At 41.6% G+C, this 17,762-nt stretch overlaps 1 protein-coding gene across 1 annotated transcript in view; it reads right to left on the bottom strand.

Moving 5' to 3' along the window:
- khdrbs3 (KH domain containing, RNA binding, signal transduction associated 3) overlaps nt 1-11,258 on the bottom strand; it is a 127,780-nt gene extending 116,522 nt beyond the window's left edge. The window contains exon 1 of the mRNA XM_078267615.1: nt 10,762-11,258. Coding sequence (XP_078123741.1) covers nt 10,762-10,852 — 91 coding nt within the window. The 5' untranslated portion in view covers nt 10,853-11,258. The remainder of the gene's footprint in view (nt 1-10,761) is intronic.
- Nucleotides 11,259-17,762: the final 6,504 nt, after the last annotated feature.

Genomic DNA, 17,762 nt, shown 5'->3' with positions numbered 1-17,762 from the left:
ATTCTCCCAACATCATATTCCCATGACAAAAAGAAAATGGAGGTCAAGATCTTCAACCTTGGCTATTTCTTTGCCATGTCTCAGTGATGTTTGAGGGGAGCTCTGAATCATAATATTGTACTGAACACAGTATTTACTGAGAGTGTAGGTGACTTACACCATCTGTTTATAAAGCAACAGGCTCAGGCAGACACTCTGCCAGCAAAAAGGCACAAGGTCCCTGGGCTTATCTTGGTAGAGGTTTGCTGCCGCTGCTCCTCGGCAGCAGTGAGGTGGAACGATAAACATAATTAAATTGAGTTGGATTACACAAAATGGATCGGATCAGTTGGGAAGGCGGAGAAGCTAATCCAGTGCAATCCACTCTATAGAGGTGCCAACCACACAAAATGACAAAAATAAGGAAGAGGGAAAGGGAAGTGGTGGCTTTCGCGGGGACATCAAGGCAGGGCCACAGAAAGGACACCTTCAAGTAAAAACCAGCTCCAGAGCCAAATATTAACTCTGATAGTGCAGCTTAGTGCCGAAAATAAGAAACACTAAAGGACGGTAATATACATGTACGGAGTGCAGAATGTCTTTAAAAGGCTTCCATAGCGGCAAAACTTAACAAGCAATTCATTTCTTTTGAGGAAGTAGAAGATTACATTTGTCTTTCATCGCGGCGGTAATTACAGCGATTTAATCATGGATGAGACTCCTTCTAGCTTTTCACCTGTGTTTTAGTTATTGAAGATGACTGAGGTTTATGGTATGAAAGAGAAGGCAACAGTAGCCTGGGAGTTCCTATATTTTCTTTTAAGACATCTGAACTTTTCTATTTATCACTAACGCATCTTCGACAGCACTCCTTATAACTACTTTTTATCCATTTCAAATTCCAATTCCATTCTGCTATTCCATTTTTTGTTCCCCTCCTCAGATTGTATTTTCCCTCTTGTAACTGACTTTGGTACAATCCCCTTACAAATAACCTTTCCCTGGGGAAAGACACTCTTACTTTCTCTACAGCCCTGCCAACCCGCTCGTATACCCTCTCTGTCCTTTCCATCCCCATCTCCCTTTGTCTCACAGCCTCAGGCACGGTAAACAGGGTGATACAGTCTGGGGGTTTCTTCTGCTTTTCAAACTAATCCAGTGTAATCCTCGTCCATCTGCGTCCTGTCTTGGGCAGCGCTGCAGAGCCAATTATCATCTAATAAAATGAGGATTATTTGATCTACCGTATAAGTCAGTGGTTCCCAACCTGGGGTCCGGGGACCCCTCAGGGGGGCGGCAAAGATCACAGGGGGTGCGCAAGTCTTTATCTGGTTTGAGGTTGAGGTAAAAAAAAATATATTTGCACATGTTAAACAAATTATGATAATACACTAGAATATGTAATGTATATAAAAGTCTGTATAAAAACTATATATTTTTGTTTTCGCTTAAAATTGTAGGCAGGCTACTTAGTAGGCCAAACCTCCGGGACCTCTTAACCTGGGACCCTTCCTGTCATCAGGTCAGCTGCTAGCTGCTATCATCCTCGTTTCTCCTGCCGCCACGGCATCACTATTTTATGAATGAAACATAGCGGAGAAACGTAAAAGTGCTGATAACTCCTCTGTATCAAAAAAGAAAGTAAGGCTCTATCTCGAGAGTTACCTCAACTTCGGTTTCGGAGGGGGGGGCTCAGCTTTTCTTAGACATAAGTAGGAGGGGGCACCAAGGAAAAAAGGTTGGGAACCACTGGTATAAGTGATGCAGGGAAAGCTAAGGCAGAGGCTATATTGTTCATGGGATGATGCCATGGGCTCCTTTCAATATCCGTCCTGTCCTGTTACCGAATGAAATGCGTCTAAAGCACCAAGTATCAAAAAATGTACTGAAAGTTGGCATTTAACATCAATTTGTAGTTTTGTTTACGCAAATTGTAATGTTTATGTTCTTGTATGGCTGCTTGAGTTTAGACACTACATTTTGGCTTTCTTTGTTAAATGAATGAAAAAATACCTCAAGAATAAGGTGTCAAAAAAGCACTGTTAATATACTGTATATGTACATATATATATACACATTTGCCCATCACGGCATGTATCCTCTACATTTCACTAATCCGAACTGAGGAGCAGTGGGCAGCCATACTTCGGACCAAATCCAGTTGTAATGCCAGAACCTATGCAAGGTCAAAGAAGCTCAGCAGTGAACGCCCACTTTTTGAATGGCTCTGGTTCCGGAAGTGTTTTTACCCGTTCAATATCTCCATTGGCATTTTATTAAATGCCTATATAAAGTGTTTTAAGTCTCTGTTACACTTAGGATTGTAGGTAGAGTAGGTTGCACTTGTCCATGACATCACGAATAAAAAATGTTTTTCTTAAAACAAGGTAGATTTAATACGGACTTATGGCTTCTACAGAGGCATACACCTTCGTTTCACCATCATGTAGCTTGTGGTAAGTCTCCCATGGGTCCGTGGATGGTTTAGACATCATGGCTAATAATCAAAATGCTTATGATTGGGATTTTACTTCCAGAACCACACTGTTGTTGCTGTATGGCTGGAGTTACCTACAGTAGCATGCATGTATTAATGGTGGGAGGAAAGCAGAGCGCCCACGCAAACACGGGGAAGAACATGCAAAGTCCACACAGAAAGGTTCCCCACCCCCGGACCGGGGATCTGTCTCAGGAGTCTCAGCCTACTTGCTGTGAGGCAGCAGTGCTAACCACTGAGCCACCATGCCAGGTCCTGTATTGGCACCTGTATCAAAAAAAACTACCCAGCCATGCCAAAGATCCAGCAACACACATCTCGAAATGATCTCCTTACCAGAGATGTGAAATATCAGATTTCAGCATACTTCTACGCCCAAACAAGTAGAGTTTGCATTATTTAAGCTGCCCTGGCTGGCCGATTTAATTGGGAGTCTCCTTTTGAATAGCCGACCTAGCAGACAGCTCAAGGCAGGCCCCTCAGCAATGTATGAATGCAGGTGGAGAAAGAAATGCTCATCTTTGTGTCATTTGAAATATGAATGCAGTATAAATACTGGAGCAGCATGTTCAACATGGGAATTTGACAGTCTCCACATTACATCAACAAGCCAAGCCCAGGGCAAGTTTTGTGCCAGGTGGAGAATGTGTTCCGTGCAATATGGTGAAGGTATTGCATGGACGATGATAGAATCGTCCAGGAGATGCAAGAAGAGAGCAATGAACCAACAGATGGAGAGGAGTAAATTAATTAAAGCAATTAATAACTTGTTTTGTGGTATGACTTTTTGAACGGGGGTTTAAGCAGAAAACAGGTACAGAAAGAGTCATAAAAGGGACTGTGACATGATGATGATGAATACTAAAACTACTAGGGGTGTCACTGGAAGTCATTGGAATGGTTATATGACTTTCTTTCGGGTTGAATGGTGGTCGTCTTGCTCCCCCCTAGCGCCTGTGAGCGGAAAAACCACCCTTGCGAGCTGCCGGCCTCAGCGTCAAGAAGTATGCCGTGATATCAGGTCTCGCGATGTAACAAATTGCTTCACGGCACTGCACACATACGCCCATTCGGGAACCGGCTAACAAGGTAGCGATGGAGTTTTTCACACTATCGTCATGGCTGAGCGGGCAAAAAAGAAGCAGAAAGCTAGGAGAGAATTGTCGGAGGAACAGAGAAAGAGGAAACAGCAGACTGACCGAGCTAGGAGTCAGACATGAGTAAACATAGGAGCTGCCAAATATCTATTCTGAATCTGTAGGAGGAGCTCTATAGAGAAGCCTGCGAGCAAAAATCGAAGCGAACAGCAAAGAAATGGCCAAAACGGCCTAGTGTCCCTTTAAATAGAAAATCTATGGAAATCAGCTTTCGATTTCGACTGGCAATCCCCCTCAGTGTTTTTTTCTCTCTCCAGCCCCGCCTTCTTGCGCATGTCCAAAGACAACAACAAAAACAGACACGTAGCTGGTAGCATGCAGAGTAACATTTGCTTACCGGTAGCCTGCTGCTGCACTATTCCAGACAGCATGGCAACTGCCTGAGACAACAGAACTGGAAAATCCTCCTGCTTCCCTGATGTCACCATATGGCAACATTTTGCCTTCTCCGTGAGTGAGTTATGGAAACAAACAACCAAGGAAAAGCATGTGGGCTCAAATGGGGACTCTGTGGTGCCTTCAGGTGCACCTCGTTAAACTAATGGTGCTTTCAACTGTGCCTCGGAAACTCTGAGAAACTCAAATTGTTGTTGCAAAGTACATTTCTCCCATCTAATGGCTCTTATTCTGAAATTGCTGTTCCTGTTTAAAAAAATCAAACTGAATCAATCCATGACCTTAAAAACGAAAGTAAAATTGAATCCGACTCAAAATGTTGAAATTTTCACTGTAAAGCACGAGCCTGTAGGATATCTGAAGTACGGCACCAATTCTAAAACATTACTTTAAAAAATAGAACCATGTTTTTTCTACAGAGGATCGTTGGAGCAGTGGGAGTAAAACAAACTCGTGGGCCATAAAACCCAAAGACACTTGATCCATTGTTAATGTACTGTAGAAATATTGATTAATGCAGCTTTAAATATATACACAAAGCATGTCAGGCTTCTAATGGTTTATTGTTTTTCAGACACTTTTCCCTTGTTTAGACTGGGTCAATTATGCTCATCCAGGTGACGCTAGAAATGACTGCACACGGCTTTCTTCCAGCATTGTTATAATAGATTTGATTATCTCTCACTGTGAACTACTGTGTCTGTTTTGTTTACATGCAGAGGAACAGCGATGACTCGTGTTAATATTCCAGGTTTGACATTTTAACTCTATTAAAAGGCATCGTATCAAGTGCTGAGTACCTGAGAGGGGAAATTACAGCATCACCGGCTCATTATTGCTGCATTAACGAGTGAGAACATGCACGCGACATTAAAAAAAATCAATGCAGGCATGTGACCCGTTGCGTCTGCAAACGAGGTGCCATTAGCTTTTATAGCTGCGATCTGCCTGTGTTAGTCCTGGCCTACATTCCGCCCTCTGGATTCCAGTGGGAGCTGCAGCAAAGCAAATACAGAGCTCTGCAAACACCTCTTGGCCACAGCGCCGCTCAGCAGCCTACCACTGCATGTCTGAATGCAAAGCGGGTTTGCTGGAGCTCCCCAGTCTGCCCTCTTCCAGTTCACTTGCAAGTTCACTACATCTGCGGGTCAAATCCCCAGTCAGCTCTCGGCCTCTGACAGGTCCAGGGCCGTGGCTGTGGCTCCACCTCAGTGTGTGGCTCAGCATGTCGGCCAGCCGCAGATCCACAGATCATTATCGCTATCAAGCACTGTTTCCCCAACAAAACGATATCGCTGCCTTTGATCCTACGCCGAAGCTTATTTCTGTTCACTTCTGGGCATTCTAACCCAGGAACTGCTCTCACTTGGGGCAAAACGCAAGCACGGCTAAAAATAGGCCTGTGTTCTGTTGATGAGATGGAAAACAATGGGGCGTCATGTCTGAAATAAGACTACTCCCCCCCTGCCTGCTCAGTCTGGGCAGATAATGTATGCTTTTTTGTGGTTTTTCTTTGTGGATAAGATAGCTGAGGCTAACAATGCTCAATGCAAACATGGTGCTGTGCTCCTGCTGTGGAATATCCAATTAAAAAGCACTAGGTTTCAATGTGCAAACTGGGCCAGAGGTCCTGAAAGATTCAGAGTGGGCTGTACGCTGCTCTGCATCCACATACTGAACAAACAGAATACATCTGGTGCAGGGAGTGACTACATTTTGAACGCATTGTTGTTTACACAACTTTCTGGAAATTCATCCATAGATGATAGTCAATATACTGTTCAGCAATGGGAAATCTATTTAAATGATGAAAGTCCTAACTGCTGTGATGATCAAAATAATCACAATAATGGCTTTTCGCATTCTGTACGAAGACGACAACAACAGCCCAGTTTGCTCAGTGCAACAGGGCCGCTAACAGGTCAGATTGAAATCTCCCCCCATGTTAGAAGGGTTATTGGAATTTCAAATGATAAAGTTACAGCCCTAAAGTTAAAAAAACATTTTCTTACAAACTACTGTTTGTAAGGGCAAGAATTAACTTACAATAACAGATGAATAAATATTGGACAGAAGGGTTTTATTTGTAGTAGGGCTGCTTGATTATGGAAAAAAATCATAATCACCAAATATTTGTGGTCGTTTAACACGATTACTTATTGACTTTTGGAAAGATGTTGCAATTATTGAATTTAAAACAACAGTGAAACAGTTCAACAAATCAACAGTGAAAACAGCTTGAACTGTGGAATTCCTCTCAATACTTTCCCCGTTTGTCATTCAGAACACCAAATAAGAGTGTACTTGCAGAACGTAATGTGCTAAACTTCGATTGCTCTGTCTTTGTGATCGTTAGGAGCCAAAATCGTAATCACGATTAAAATTGTAATTCATTTCACAGCCCTAACTTGTAGCCCTTGTGGCACCATGTGCTGTAGGGTAGCACCGATTTCATGTAAATAATAACGGAAGTTGTTTCCATACCTAGAGGTAGGGCTGCGCAATTAATCGCAATTTTATCGAAATCGCAATATGAACTACTGCAATATCCAAATTGCAAGGGGGCGCAATATTTGTTAAAGGCAAAATATGTGTCAAACCACTCTAAAATAAAGTATTGTGGTGCTGCAGAGACATCCCGGCCTACAAATCGTATCCTACAGACTAAAGAAAAAATCTTTGTTTGGTACAGATCCTCGCAAAAAAAAAAAAAAATTGTTATTTATATATTTTTCAATAAAAATGAGAAAAATGATACAAAAATGATCATTCCCTCCAATATCATGAATCATATCACTATATCAGTCAAAATAATCGCAATTAGATATTTTCCTAATATCGTGCAGCCCTACCTAGAGGCCCTTAATTAGTATGCTGCTGCTGAGGATTTTTTCATTCCACGTAGGCTGCTGGTCCTGCTTGTCTCTTACTTTGGCTTAAGATATTTCTCCAGCTCCCAGTGTCTGCTGCTGACTGTATGAGGCTTGTCACAGGAGCAGATATATGGTCCTTGCGGGATAAGAGCTCTGCGAATGGCCCAAACTTATCAAAGCAGCCCGCCCTGTCCCCGAGCTTTGAACACAATGCTCCCCCTAATTTCTCCAGAATGGAAGTCCCTCCAGACCGGGAGTAATCTCATATTTTCCGTTTGCACGCAGTAAGTCTAGTTACTCTAGCTCTGTTCCCTGTATCCCTTGCCAATTGCATAATCAAGTCCAGAACTCATCAGCAAGATGGCAGAAGAAGTGCTCCATTAAGCTGCATCATGTTCCATCTGTTGTGTAAGATAGAGATAACAGTATTTACAGTTTTGGAGTTGTGGCAGACGCTTTCGGCCAATTTCTTTGTGCACCGCAGAGTTCTGCTTACTTCATAAAATGTCACGGATTAATTCTGCCGCTTGCGATGGTAGCCAACTGCAATTTTTACCCTCACCAGAAGAACTTGTGTTACCATTTGAATGTAAAACACATTGGGGACATTTACTCTAAAGTTCTTTTTTGGCTTGTCCTGTTTCATATTCTAAGTAGTCCATCATTTTTATTCAATTTTGGGGAATTGACCGTATTTGCTATAACTCAAATATAACAGTGCTCGGGTCTTTCTATCAGTGAGGAGAATATGTATTCACAGAAAGACTAACCCAGATTTGAGAAACCAGTTGATAAGAAAAAGTGCAGAGTAAAACACAGCCTTATCTTCCTCACAGACTGGAATGAATTCACCTTACTGTACGTGAATCAGCTCACTGCCAGATGCATTAACCTACATCTGTTCTTTCAAACAAGACCAAAATCTGAAACCGATATTGTCCTGGCCATTACACCCATTACTGCAACATACATTATCATTATTTTATAGAAGTATTTCATTTTACACATCACTATATAAAAAGGCAATTATATACTGTATGAAGGGTGGGTCTTACATATTTATTCTCTACACTACAGTAGAGTTTTTTTGGGGCATTTCCGGCCTTTATTTTTACAGGACAGCTGAAGAAGTGTGGCAAAGAGCCACGGGTCGGAGTCAAACCCACGCCCGCTGCGTCGAGGAGTAAACCTCTATATATGGACGCCCGTTCCACCAACTGAGCTATCCGGGCGCCCCACTTTTCTTTTCTAACCAGCACATTACAATTATGTTATTAGTAGCCCATCTAAGGACATAGCAGGAGTGCCAAACTCCTTCATGTCAGAAACTCCCAACAATTTCAAAATGTAATTCATTTGACCACAAAACTCCAGTATGATACAATCTGACGATATCAGAGGGGAAGGGTTGCATTTGTGATCATTTGAGACGAAAAGCTTCACTTATTTGTATTCCGTCAACAGTCAGTTAATCGAATAGTCAATCGACAGAAAAATTCATCAGCAACTATTTTCACAATTGATTCATGGCAATTTTTATTTCAGTGAATTGTTTTTCAAGCAAAATACGAAAATATGTCTTACTGCAAGCTTAACAATTTAGGATTTGCTTCTTTTCTGTTTTTTTTCTTATATTACTGTAAACTGAATATCTTTGGGTTTGGGACTGTTGGTCAGAGAAAACAAGCACTTTCAGGACATCACATCGGGCTTTAGGGAGTTGTGAAGGACATTGGTGACTATTTAGTGACTGTCTAGTCACATAGTGACCAATGTCACCAATTCATTGGGGAAATAGTCAGCAGATTCATCAACAGAGGAAATAAAGTAAACTGTATAGTCTTATAACAGGTTTAGAAGATGTCAGAATATCCAGAAAAGTCATATTGTGTGTGTCACTAAACTCAACACTAGGCTTGCACGATATGAGGAAAATATCGCGATAACGATATTACTTGCGATCAATAAACAGATAATAAAGTGTACTCAGTTCTGCAACTTCACGGCTTTCATTATTCTTCACATTGCTTGTTGAATTTAAAAACAAATGAAATCATTGCCAACCTTCTTTTATTGAACAAAATGAACATTGAATATAAAAAGGCACCACTAAAAAAAAGTGCCGTTTTCTACTAGCTAGTTTTCAACTAACACAAAAATCTCAGAGCCTTTCGCGTTGTGTGTATTCCGGCAGTTGATATATATATATATATATATATATATATATATATATATATATATATATATATATATATATATATATATATATATATTGTGCAGCCCTACCAAACACCAGCAAAGAAAACACAATTACATGAAATCATGCCTCACTTTGCAGGGGCCCCTTTGGAACCATTTGAAGGACCCCTTGTGGTTCCGTGTTTGGGAAGCATCATCTCGAAGGGACATGGTTGTCTAATTAAACAAGCATGGTGCAGGAGCTGCATCTAGGGCTTCGATAGAATGAGTTACAGTGCAGCAGGACTGTTTACAGACTAGTGCTCCCTGTCTGTTACCTTTAAAGCCAACAACAGTCTGCCTGCAAGACTCGAGACAAAACCCATAAGTGGTACTTGAAGGATGCGCTTGGATTCCATAACAGTGCACTGAGGAAGAGCAACATTCAGACAGCTTCAAAAGCAGAGGGGCTATGCAGTGTGCAGAGGATTAATTAAAGTGTCTGCAAGTGCCGCTGCTGCTTCTGCAAGTGCCGCTGCTGCTGCTGCTGCTGCTGCTGCTCCATCCGTTCAAAATTCCATTTCGGTCATGTCTACTTCTTCAAAGGAGGAAACACATGTACATTTGAATAAGTGTGTGATTATTCCCCCGCTTGCACCACGGCTTACACATGTCTGCATGGGATAGAGATGAGTGCAGCCTGCAAACTGGGATGCCAGATGGATTTAGTGTTTAACTGATGCTTCCATCTAGGGCCGCGCAATATGTCGATATTATATGGACATCGATATATGAGGCTAGATATCACCTTAAACAAGTGTTGTCTTTTCCTGGTTTTAAAAGCTGCATTGCATTAAAGTGATCTAATTTTCTTAACTTGCCAGACTTATTAGCAGTTTTATTATTCGTCTTTACCCACTTAGTCATTTTATCCACATTATCGATGATTATTTATCAAAACTCTCATTGTGTAAATATTTTGCGAAAGCACCAATAGTCAACCCATATCACCGCAATATCGACATTGATGTATTTGGTCAAAAATATCGTGATGTTTGATGTATTTTTTTTCTTTCCCAGATAGCCCAGCTCTACTTCCATACCTAAACTGTGGGCTATCATTTTATGTTATGCCATCTAAAATAGATGGCATGACAATTTATTATTTTTTTTTCTGTACAAATATTTACTTTGCTATCACTTACATTTCCCCAGCTTTGTGCCCGATGAAAACCTGCGGCAAAATCCTTATTTTGAGGTGCCAGGGGTAAGAATGTCTTCATGTATGGTGGTCTCATGTCCCAAACTTGTCCAATTGAAATGAAAAGTTTGTTAACCTCTGGGCTGAGCAATGAAGCAGGTGCAGTCTTCAGTCAAACCTGCCTCTACACCACAGAACAGGAGGCTGGCTATATGGCTCAGTTTGCTGTGGAACAACTTGGCAGAACAGCCATGCTGCTAAAAAAGGACCTCGCTATTTTAGCGTGACCAAATAGGAAATTTTAAGTAGACCCACAAACCTCGTATTTATAACTTGAAGTAGGCGGTGCTGGTAGAGTCATGTAGCCTGCAGCCCGACACCGAGCGTTAAACCTGAACAGTGTGAAATAGACTCACTCGGGACTGTTTTCACAAAGCTAAAGTGTTAACTTCAGTGTTTTACCGCGGACATTTAGCCTACCTTGATCCAGTAGCCGCAAGGAGTGCTGAAAAGACGGGTCCAGCGTGTCCTTCTCTGCCATAAGCTCCGGCAAGTACTTGTCGCTCTCCATCTCGTCCTGGGCTTTTGGGGCTCCAAGTAAACGACTCGAATGTAATTGAAGTAAATACAAAAAAAAAAAAAAAAAAAAAAAAAAAAAAAAAAAAAAAAAAAAAAAAAAACTTGCTCAACGTCCAAACGGCTCCAAGTTAGGGCACCGCCGAATATTTCTGTGAAGCAAACTCGCGGGCGATAGTGTCATTCGCGCTCGCGCTACAAGAGCATTTCTTTAGTCCTCGCGACACACACATATACACACACACACACACACACACACACACACACACACACACACACACTACAAACAATACGCTGTTAAATGTGACCGTGAGGTTTTATCCCATCGATGTGTTGTTCAGCCAGTAGAGCCCCGCTACGCATCACAGCCGCTGGTGTGAGGTTCCCTCTCCTCTTTCTGGGTAGACAGTCTGGTCTCTTTGAAGCTCCCTCTGTTGTATCCAGTGCTGAAATGAGGAAACGATAGCTATTGGTCGCCGCGTGGGGCGGAGCAACACGACGGAGCTGGCCGCGGTGCTGAGGCCCGTCATTAGCATATCATTAACATAAAGTTACCATGAACAAGGGCGGCAATTCAGAAACACTGAGCTCGGGCAAAGTGCCTGTTTCTGATAGAAGCCACCATTTCAAACTAACAAAGCCTGTTTACCTGGTTGCCTGGAGCTCCATGTCTTCTTTTTAGATGCACAAGACAATTTGCTTTGGATAAAAAGCTGGAACCTATTTGCAGGATTTCACCATTGCCATTATCCACACAAGGAACAATTACAGCACATATGGTATATGAGCCAGAATCAACATCATGTCATTATATTTTACACAAAGACCCAGAAACCAACAGCACTCCTTCTATACTGGCATACTACCTGATGAAACACAACAAGTAAGAAAAAGTATTAGGCAACAATGCAGTGTCTATTTGATATTGTACCTTAGTAATGCAAATTCCCAAACCGATTTGTGATTCAAATTACCAACAAAAAGCAGCTGATACACAGTAAACCTGGGGCTTTTTGGGCCCCTGTATCTCTGCGGGCCCCAGGGTAGTTGCCCCCAAACTGTCTACGCAGATGCATGTAAATACATTTATTTTGAAATCATGTAAGTAGAGGTACACTTCCCGTGGTATTTCAAATCGGTAGCCTACAGTGACTGGAACATCTCAGGAGGCGACATAATCGCCTCTTCACTCATTTAAGCAATTGATTAGGACTGCATGCATGACTCCTTAGGTTGCTTTAGGACAACCTGTCAATAGTTCTCAGGGAAAATCCATCCACCTTTTCTCATAGGTCAAGCATGCGTTTCTCCCGGGGCGTGTTTATGAATTCATTAAATAAGAAAGCCGCAAGAAAAAGCAGAGCCAACCTCGGCGGGGTCTGCTGTTTTGTAACAGAGAGCAGACAGTGACACTACAGTGTCATTAAAAGACAGCTATCGAGTTTATCCAGACAGCAGATATCGAAAGATAACAGCCACAAATCCACTTCATCAGACATCCTGAGCCTTTACAGTTCCTGGAAACATACAATGAACACAACAGTGTCTTTGTAAGGACTTGTGTTTAACGGCTGGGAAAAAAACGGATTTGTATACGAGCTTCATATTTGTTAGAAAATGTGGAAAAAGGATAAGAATTCTGTCAATATTTGTGGAGGATGCTGAGGTAGCCTCAGGTGGGCGGCTATCTGCAGGCAGATCAGCACTGGTTATATAATTGAGATTTTTCTTTTCTGCCATTCTATTTCACTTGGAGAAAATGTGACCCAGAGGCTAAAACCAAAATGGCTTTATGTATATTTATCAACGCTATATATCCTCCGTGAACTTTGGGGTGGGTTTTTTTTCTTTTCTTTTCTGGCTTGATATGTGCTCTGGAATAAGCGGTGATTTTTTTTTTGTTTTGTTTAATATAGACATAAATAGAAATAGTGTGCATGCAAAATCAATGGGTGGGAATATGCACACATTGCTTGTTGAGTTCTGCAGGTTGAGGGGTTTTCAATAATCGAGATGCACGGGCAGAATGGAGAAAGCATGTTATTTGCAAAGCTATGACATGTTTTTCATTAATAATTGATACATAATAAGTGATGCACCTGGTAATATTGTGAGATTCCGGAAATTGCAGCCCGTGCAGAGAAGACATATTTATTCATATATCTTCCTGTCTTAAGCGTGTTCCAGACCCTTGTTTGTGAGTGATTCAGCGCAACGAGAAACGCATTATGAATCAGCTTACTTTTTAATCTCTCCCAGAGACCATTAAAAACCGGCTCAAATGCACTAATCTCCTATTCAGCAGAGCGACTTATTTATAGATATGCTTGCCATCTGTTGCGCCCCGTCTTCATGAACAACAGCCTCGCATTGTCATTGATGTTTCAATCAAAGTTGCAGGCCTATACGTCTTCCTCAAGACGTGTGGTTTTAACCCTCAAGTTGTCCTCACATTTTTTTAAAAACCGTTTTTGTAGCATTTTTCAACATTTTCTGCACTTTTTTTCCCCACCACCACCAGTATACACTTTGTTATGCGCTCCCCGCCCTGCTCTCTTTTCCTCTCTGTTCATCCAAGGGGGTAAGCTTCTCCTCACAACGCGTAGCTCCTATGGCGCCATTTTGATGCTAACAAGCACTCACCCCCCCGTTAGCATTCCATTGACTGCCATTCATTTTGACGTCACTTTGACAGCGAATAACTTTACATCTGAAGCGTTTAAAGACTTTATTTGGTAAATGTATATGAATGTATAAAAAGCTCCATTACCTTGTATCTCACGTTATGGCTCCGTAGCAGACGCTTTTGTAAAAATAGGCTAACGATTGTGTCGTAACCACGCGACTTTCTGTCGCGTAGTAGAGGAATTACCGTACAGTACAGGAGAAGCTCGCAGGCAGTTTCGACTTCCATTGGCTGTTTAAGTGTAATTACTAATGTTAACTAGCATTTTAGTTAGCAATAATTAGCCTGTGTCCATGTTATCTCCTTACATATACCTACGCTCTCCGTCTGTGCAAGATTGGGAATGATTGAGATTTCTCTTGGCACAGCTACCAGAAGACTTACAACTTTCAGACAGGTTGCTCACGGCACATTTACGTTGTCTATCTCAGTTGGAGGCTGCGCAGTAACGCTCAGCCATCACCGGAAAAGTGCTTCTAATATTCTTCACTGGTCTCCGTCCAGAGCAACGGGATCTGTTGGTCCATTCTATATACAGTCTATGTGTTCATCTCAGGTGTTCCTGATCTCTGATTGAGGGTGGCCCCACCCCTGGATATAAGAGGCTGGGAGACAGGAATGCCTGAGGCAGTGACTGAAGCAGGTCAGATCGCCGTTGTTCCTTTTGTTACCTACTTTTGTCTTTCTTTGTGTTTCACTGCTTTGAGGATGGAAGTCGGGTAGTCTAGTTTTCGCAGCTTTGTTTCTGTTAGTTAGTTACTACTTTTTAGTTAGGGGGGGGGGAGGGATTCTGGGTCCGACGGCCCTTGATGGGTTGGCTCAGGCTTCTTCCCTTCTTTTGTTCTTTTTGGCCAGACCTCCAGACTCCCATAGTGTTGGTTTAATTAACTGTGGTTAAGTTGTCAATAAACTTTGATATACTTTAATTATTCCTCGGGTTTGGTGTTGTTCAATACGTTGACGGTCACATTCAGCTGTGTTTGTTTGCTGTGGCCGTAACACACTTACACCAACCACTATTTTTAAACTCATTTTTGGATTTCATAGTCAATAAACCTCATGTATCCTTTATGAAATTGTATCTAATTTTAGAGTTTAAAAAAAACAAACAGAAAGTAGGCCTATACATTATTATGACTGATAGTTAAGATCAGAGGATGTTTATGGATAATCACAGACTGTCAAAGATTAGTCAAAAATTGATTAAAACACCCAAAAGTCAATGATAGTATTGAAGTGATCCTTACTTTTACTTGTGAAGAGCGTTTCATGGAACCATCTGTGTTACTTTTGGGCAATTTTGTTGAAAGAAACCCAAATTTCTGATGTAGAAACTTTCAAATCGGGTAAAATTTGACCCCAGGACAACAGGAGCGTTAAAGGGGAATTGGCTAAGTGATTACAATGCATCAGTTGCAATGAAAATAATCATGGTTTACGGGGCAGATTTTTCACAGTCGGCCACGAGGGCAGCAGCACTGGCGTAAACAGAGCTGTGAGAAATGTCCTGCTAGGTGGGTGTAAAAGAATGAAGAACAGCGGGCTATTACATTGACAAAGTGTTATTTTGATCATTAGAGAACGGCTGCCCCCTTCCTCGCCCCTCAGCCTTCCCCGGCCCACTAAATATGATGTTGACGACCACACAGCTTGTGCAGCACCCCGGGGCGTCATATATACCGTATGTACCACCATTACTATTATGTCTGCACACTTCTGCATTCAACGTTTCTCCCTGTGTTAAAAACAAGAGGCAAAGATCGAACCAGTGCTGCAGTCTTCTTTCCAGGGACTTGATGCCAGCGGTGGAAGAAGTATTCAGATCCTTTACTTAAGTGCAAGTACTAATACCACACTGTTAAAATACTCTGTTACAAGTAAAAGTCCTGCATTGAAAATGTTACCTAAGTAAAAAGTATGTAAGTATCATCAGGATAATGTGCTTAAAGTATTAAAAGTAAAAGTAGTCAATGCAGAAAAATCAAGTCTAATCATTTCAGCTGGACATGTAGGCCGTTATATTGTTGGGTAGTTTAATTTATGATAAAACGTATTTTATCAACTACAAGCTTTTTCTGTATTTTGACTCTCCACTACACCTCAGCATTTATCTAGACTGTCTATTCGTATACATTGTGTTATAACTGATCTACATTACTAACTAGACCACTAGACTAACTGTTTACTGACACCACTGACTCTTTACACCATCTCAGCATTGATATAGACTGTTCATGTATATTGCACATCCATCAACTTAATTACACCTCACTACGTGCCGGCATTTGTAATGCCCACTTATTCTGCACTTTATGTAGCATTTTGTATTCTGTGTTCTTGTACTGTATTGAATGTGAAACTATTTGTTGTCTTGCACGCCTACGCTTTTCTTGGCCAGGTCGCCGTTGCAAAGAACCTGTTCTCAACGGCCTACCTGGTTAAATAAAGGTTAAATAAATAAAAAACAATTGCCCAAAAATCTTAATTTGTAAAGTAACTAAAGCTGTCAGATGAATGTAGCGGAGTAGAAAGTACAATATTTCTCTCTGAGATGTAGCGGAGTAGAAGTAGAAAGTGGCATGAAAAGAAAAGACTCAAGTCAAGTACAAGTACCTCAACATTTGTACTTACATAGTACAGTACTTGATTAAAATATAATTAGTTACATTCCGCCACTGCTTGATGCAAATCCTAATTGATTTCAATGGAAACACTTCACGTCAGCTTTCACTCTTCATAAAATCCCGTTTCAGCGAGAGGATGTCATGGGGTTCTTGTCGCCCGAGGAGTAATTAGACCTCGGTGTAAAGGTAAAAGATACTTTATTGTCACATACATATACGTGTAGCCAAATTCATTCTCTGCATTCAACCCATCCCTCGAGGGAGCAGTGGGCAGCCATTTACAGTGCCAACTCCAGATCTGAGCCAGAGCCAGCCTTGATCAAGGCCACTGTCTGGAGAACCTAGTACATGTTTTTTTGATGGTGGGGGAAACCAGAGCACCCGGAGGAAACCCACGCAGACAAGGGGAGAACATGCAAAATCCACACAGAAAGGCCCGGAACGACCTGGATTCAAACCCCAGAAACTTCTTGCTGTGAGGCCACAGTGCTAACCACTGAGCCACCATGCTGCCCAATTGTGTGTCCACACTTGCTGTGTCAGTCGGTGTCACAGAGAGAACAAGAACTGGTGTTCCAGAGCGACAACGCTTCGCCGGGATTCCGCTCCGTTTTGGCACGGTTACATGGACAGGATTACAGCGGCAAAACAGGAGCACTTGGAACACCTTAAAGAAGTGGATTCCTAAAAATAATGCCATATAAATGGTTTGCCAGATCGGATGGCCGTAGACTACACTAGAAAATGGGGAAAGGACCTGAGCTTTCTGGAGGGCTCCTAGGAGGCTCTGTGCTGGGGAGAGACATGTATGATGGGCTTATGATGATGTCATTCATACATATTTATGTATATTTGGTTTATTTTGTTATTATTTTGTTGTATGGGCTTGGATATTGTAGTTAGTGTGTCAGCTTTTCTGGATTTTTGTCTGGGTGGGTGGTGGTGATGACAAAGGAGGTGGGCGGGGGGGGGTATGTTCATGTTGCAAATTGTTTGTTGTTTAAAAATAAATAAAAATAATTGTTAATCACAACAACAACAACAAATAAGCGGATTCCTTCCATCAGCACATTTGGGTGGTGGCAGAAGGATTGCTAGGAGAGTGGCAACACTGCCTCCTTGTGACCATGTCAAATGATTTGAGAAGACATAAGGAGTTCAAAAGAGATAATCATCAGGGGTTTTTTTTTTTTTTTTAGCCTTTTCATGAATGGATCGGGAAAGCTGGAAATAAAACACTGTCGGAGCTTGAAAGTTAGAGGTTAATTAGCACCAAGCTTTGTTGTAAATGGCAACGACATTTCTTTTTTAAAATTTAGATAGCACCTTTCACTGCACAGAAACCCTAAAGTGCTTCACATTACAATCAGCATGAACATTAGAACAAAGCACACACAGAAATGAGAATACAGCATAAGCATCAACACAACAAGAAAATGTATACAATAATAAGACAATTCATAAAAACAAACAAAATACAAATCTCCCCCTACACACACCCACCCATCCACACACACACACACACACACACACACACACACACAAACACACACTGTAATTTATTAAATGCCTGAGAGAAAATACAAAATTGTTAA

Source organism: Sander vitreus, chromosome 14 (genome assembly GCF_031162955.1).
Source record: "Sander vitreus isolate 19-12246 chromosome 14, sanVit1, whole genome shotgun sequence".
NCBI lineage: Eukaryota > Metazoa > Chordata > Actinopteri > Perciformes > Percidae > Sander > Sander vitreus.
The sequence above is the reverse complement of the archived record's forward strand: the minus strand, read 5'-3'. Positions and strand labels throughout refer to the sequence as shown.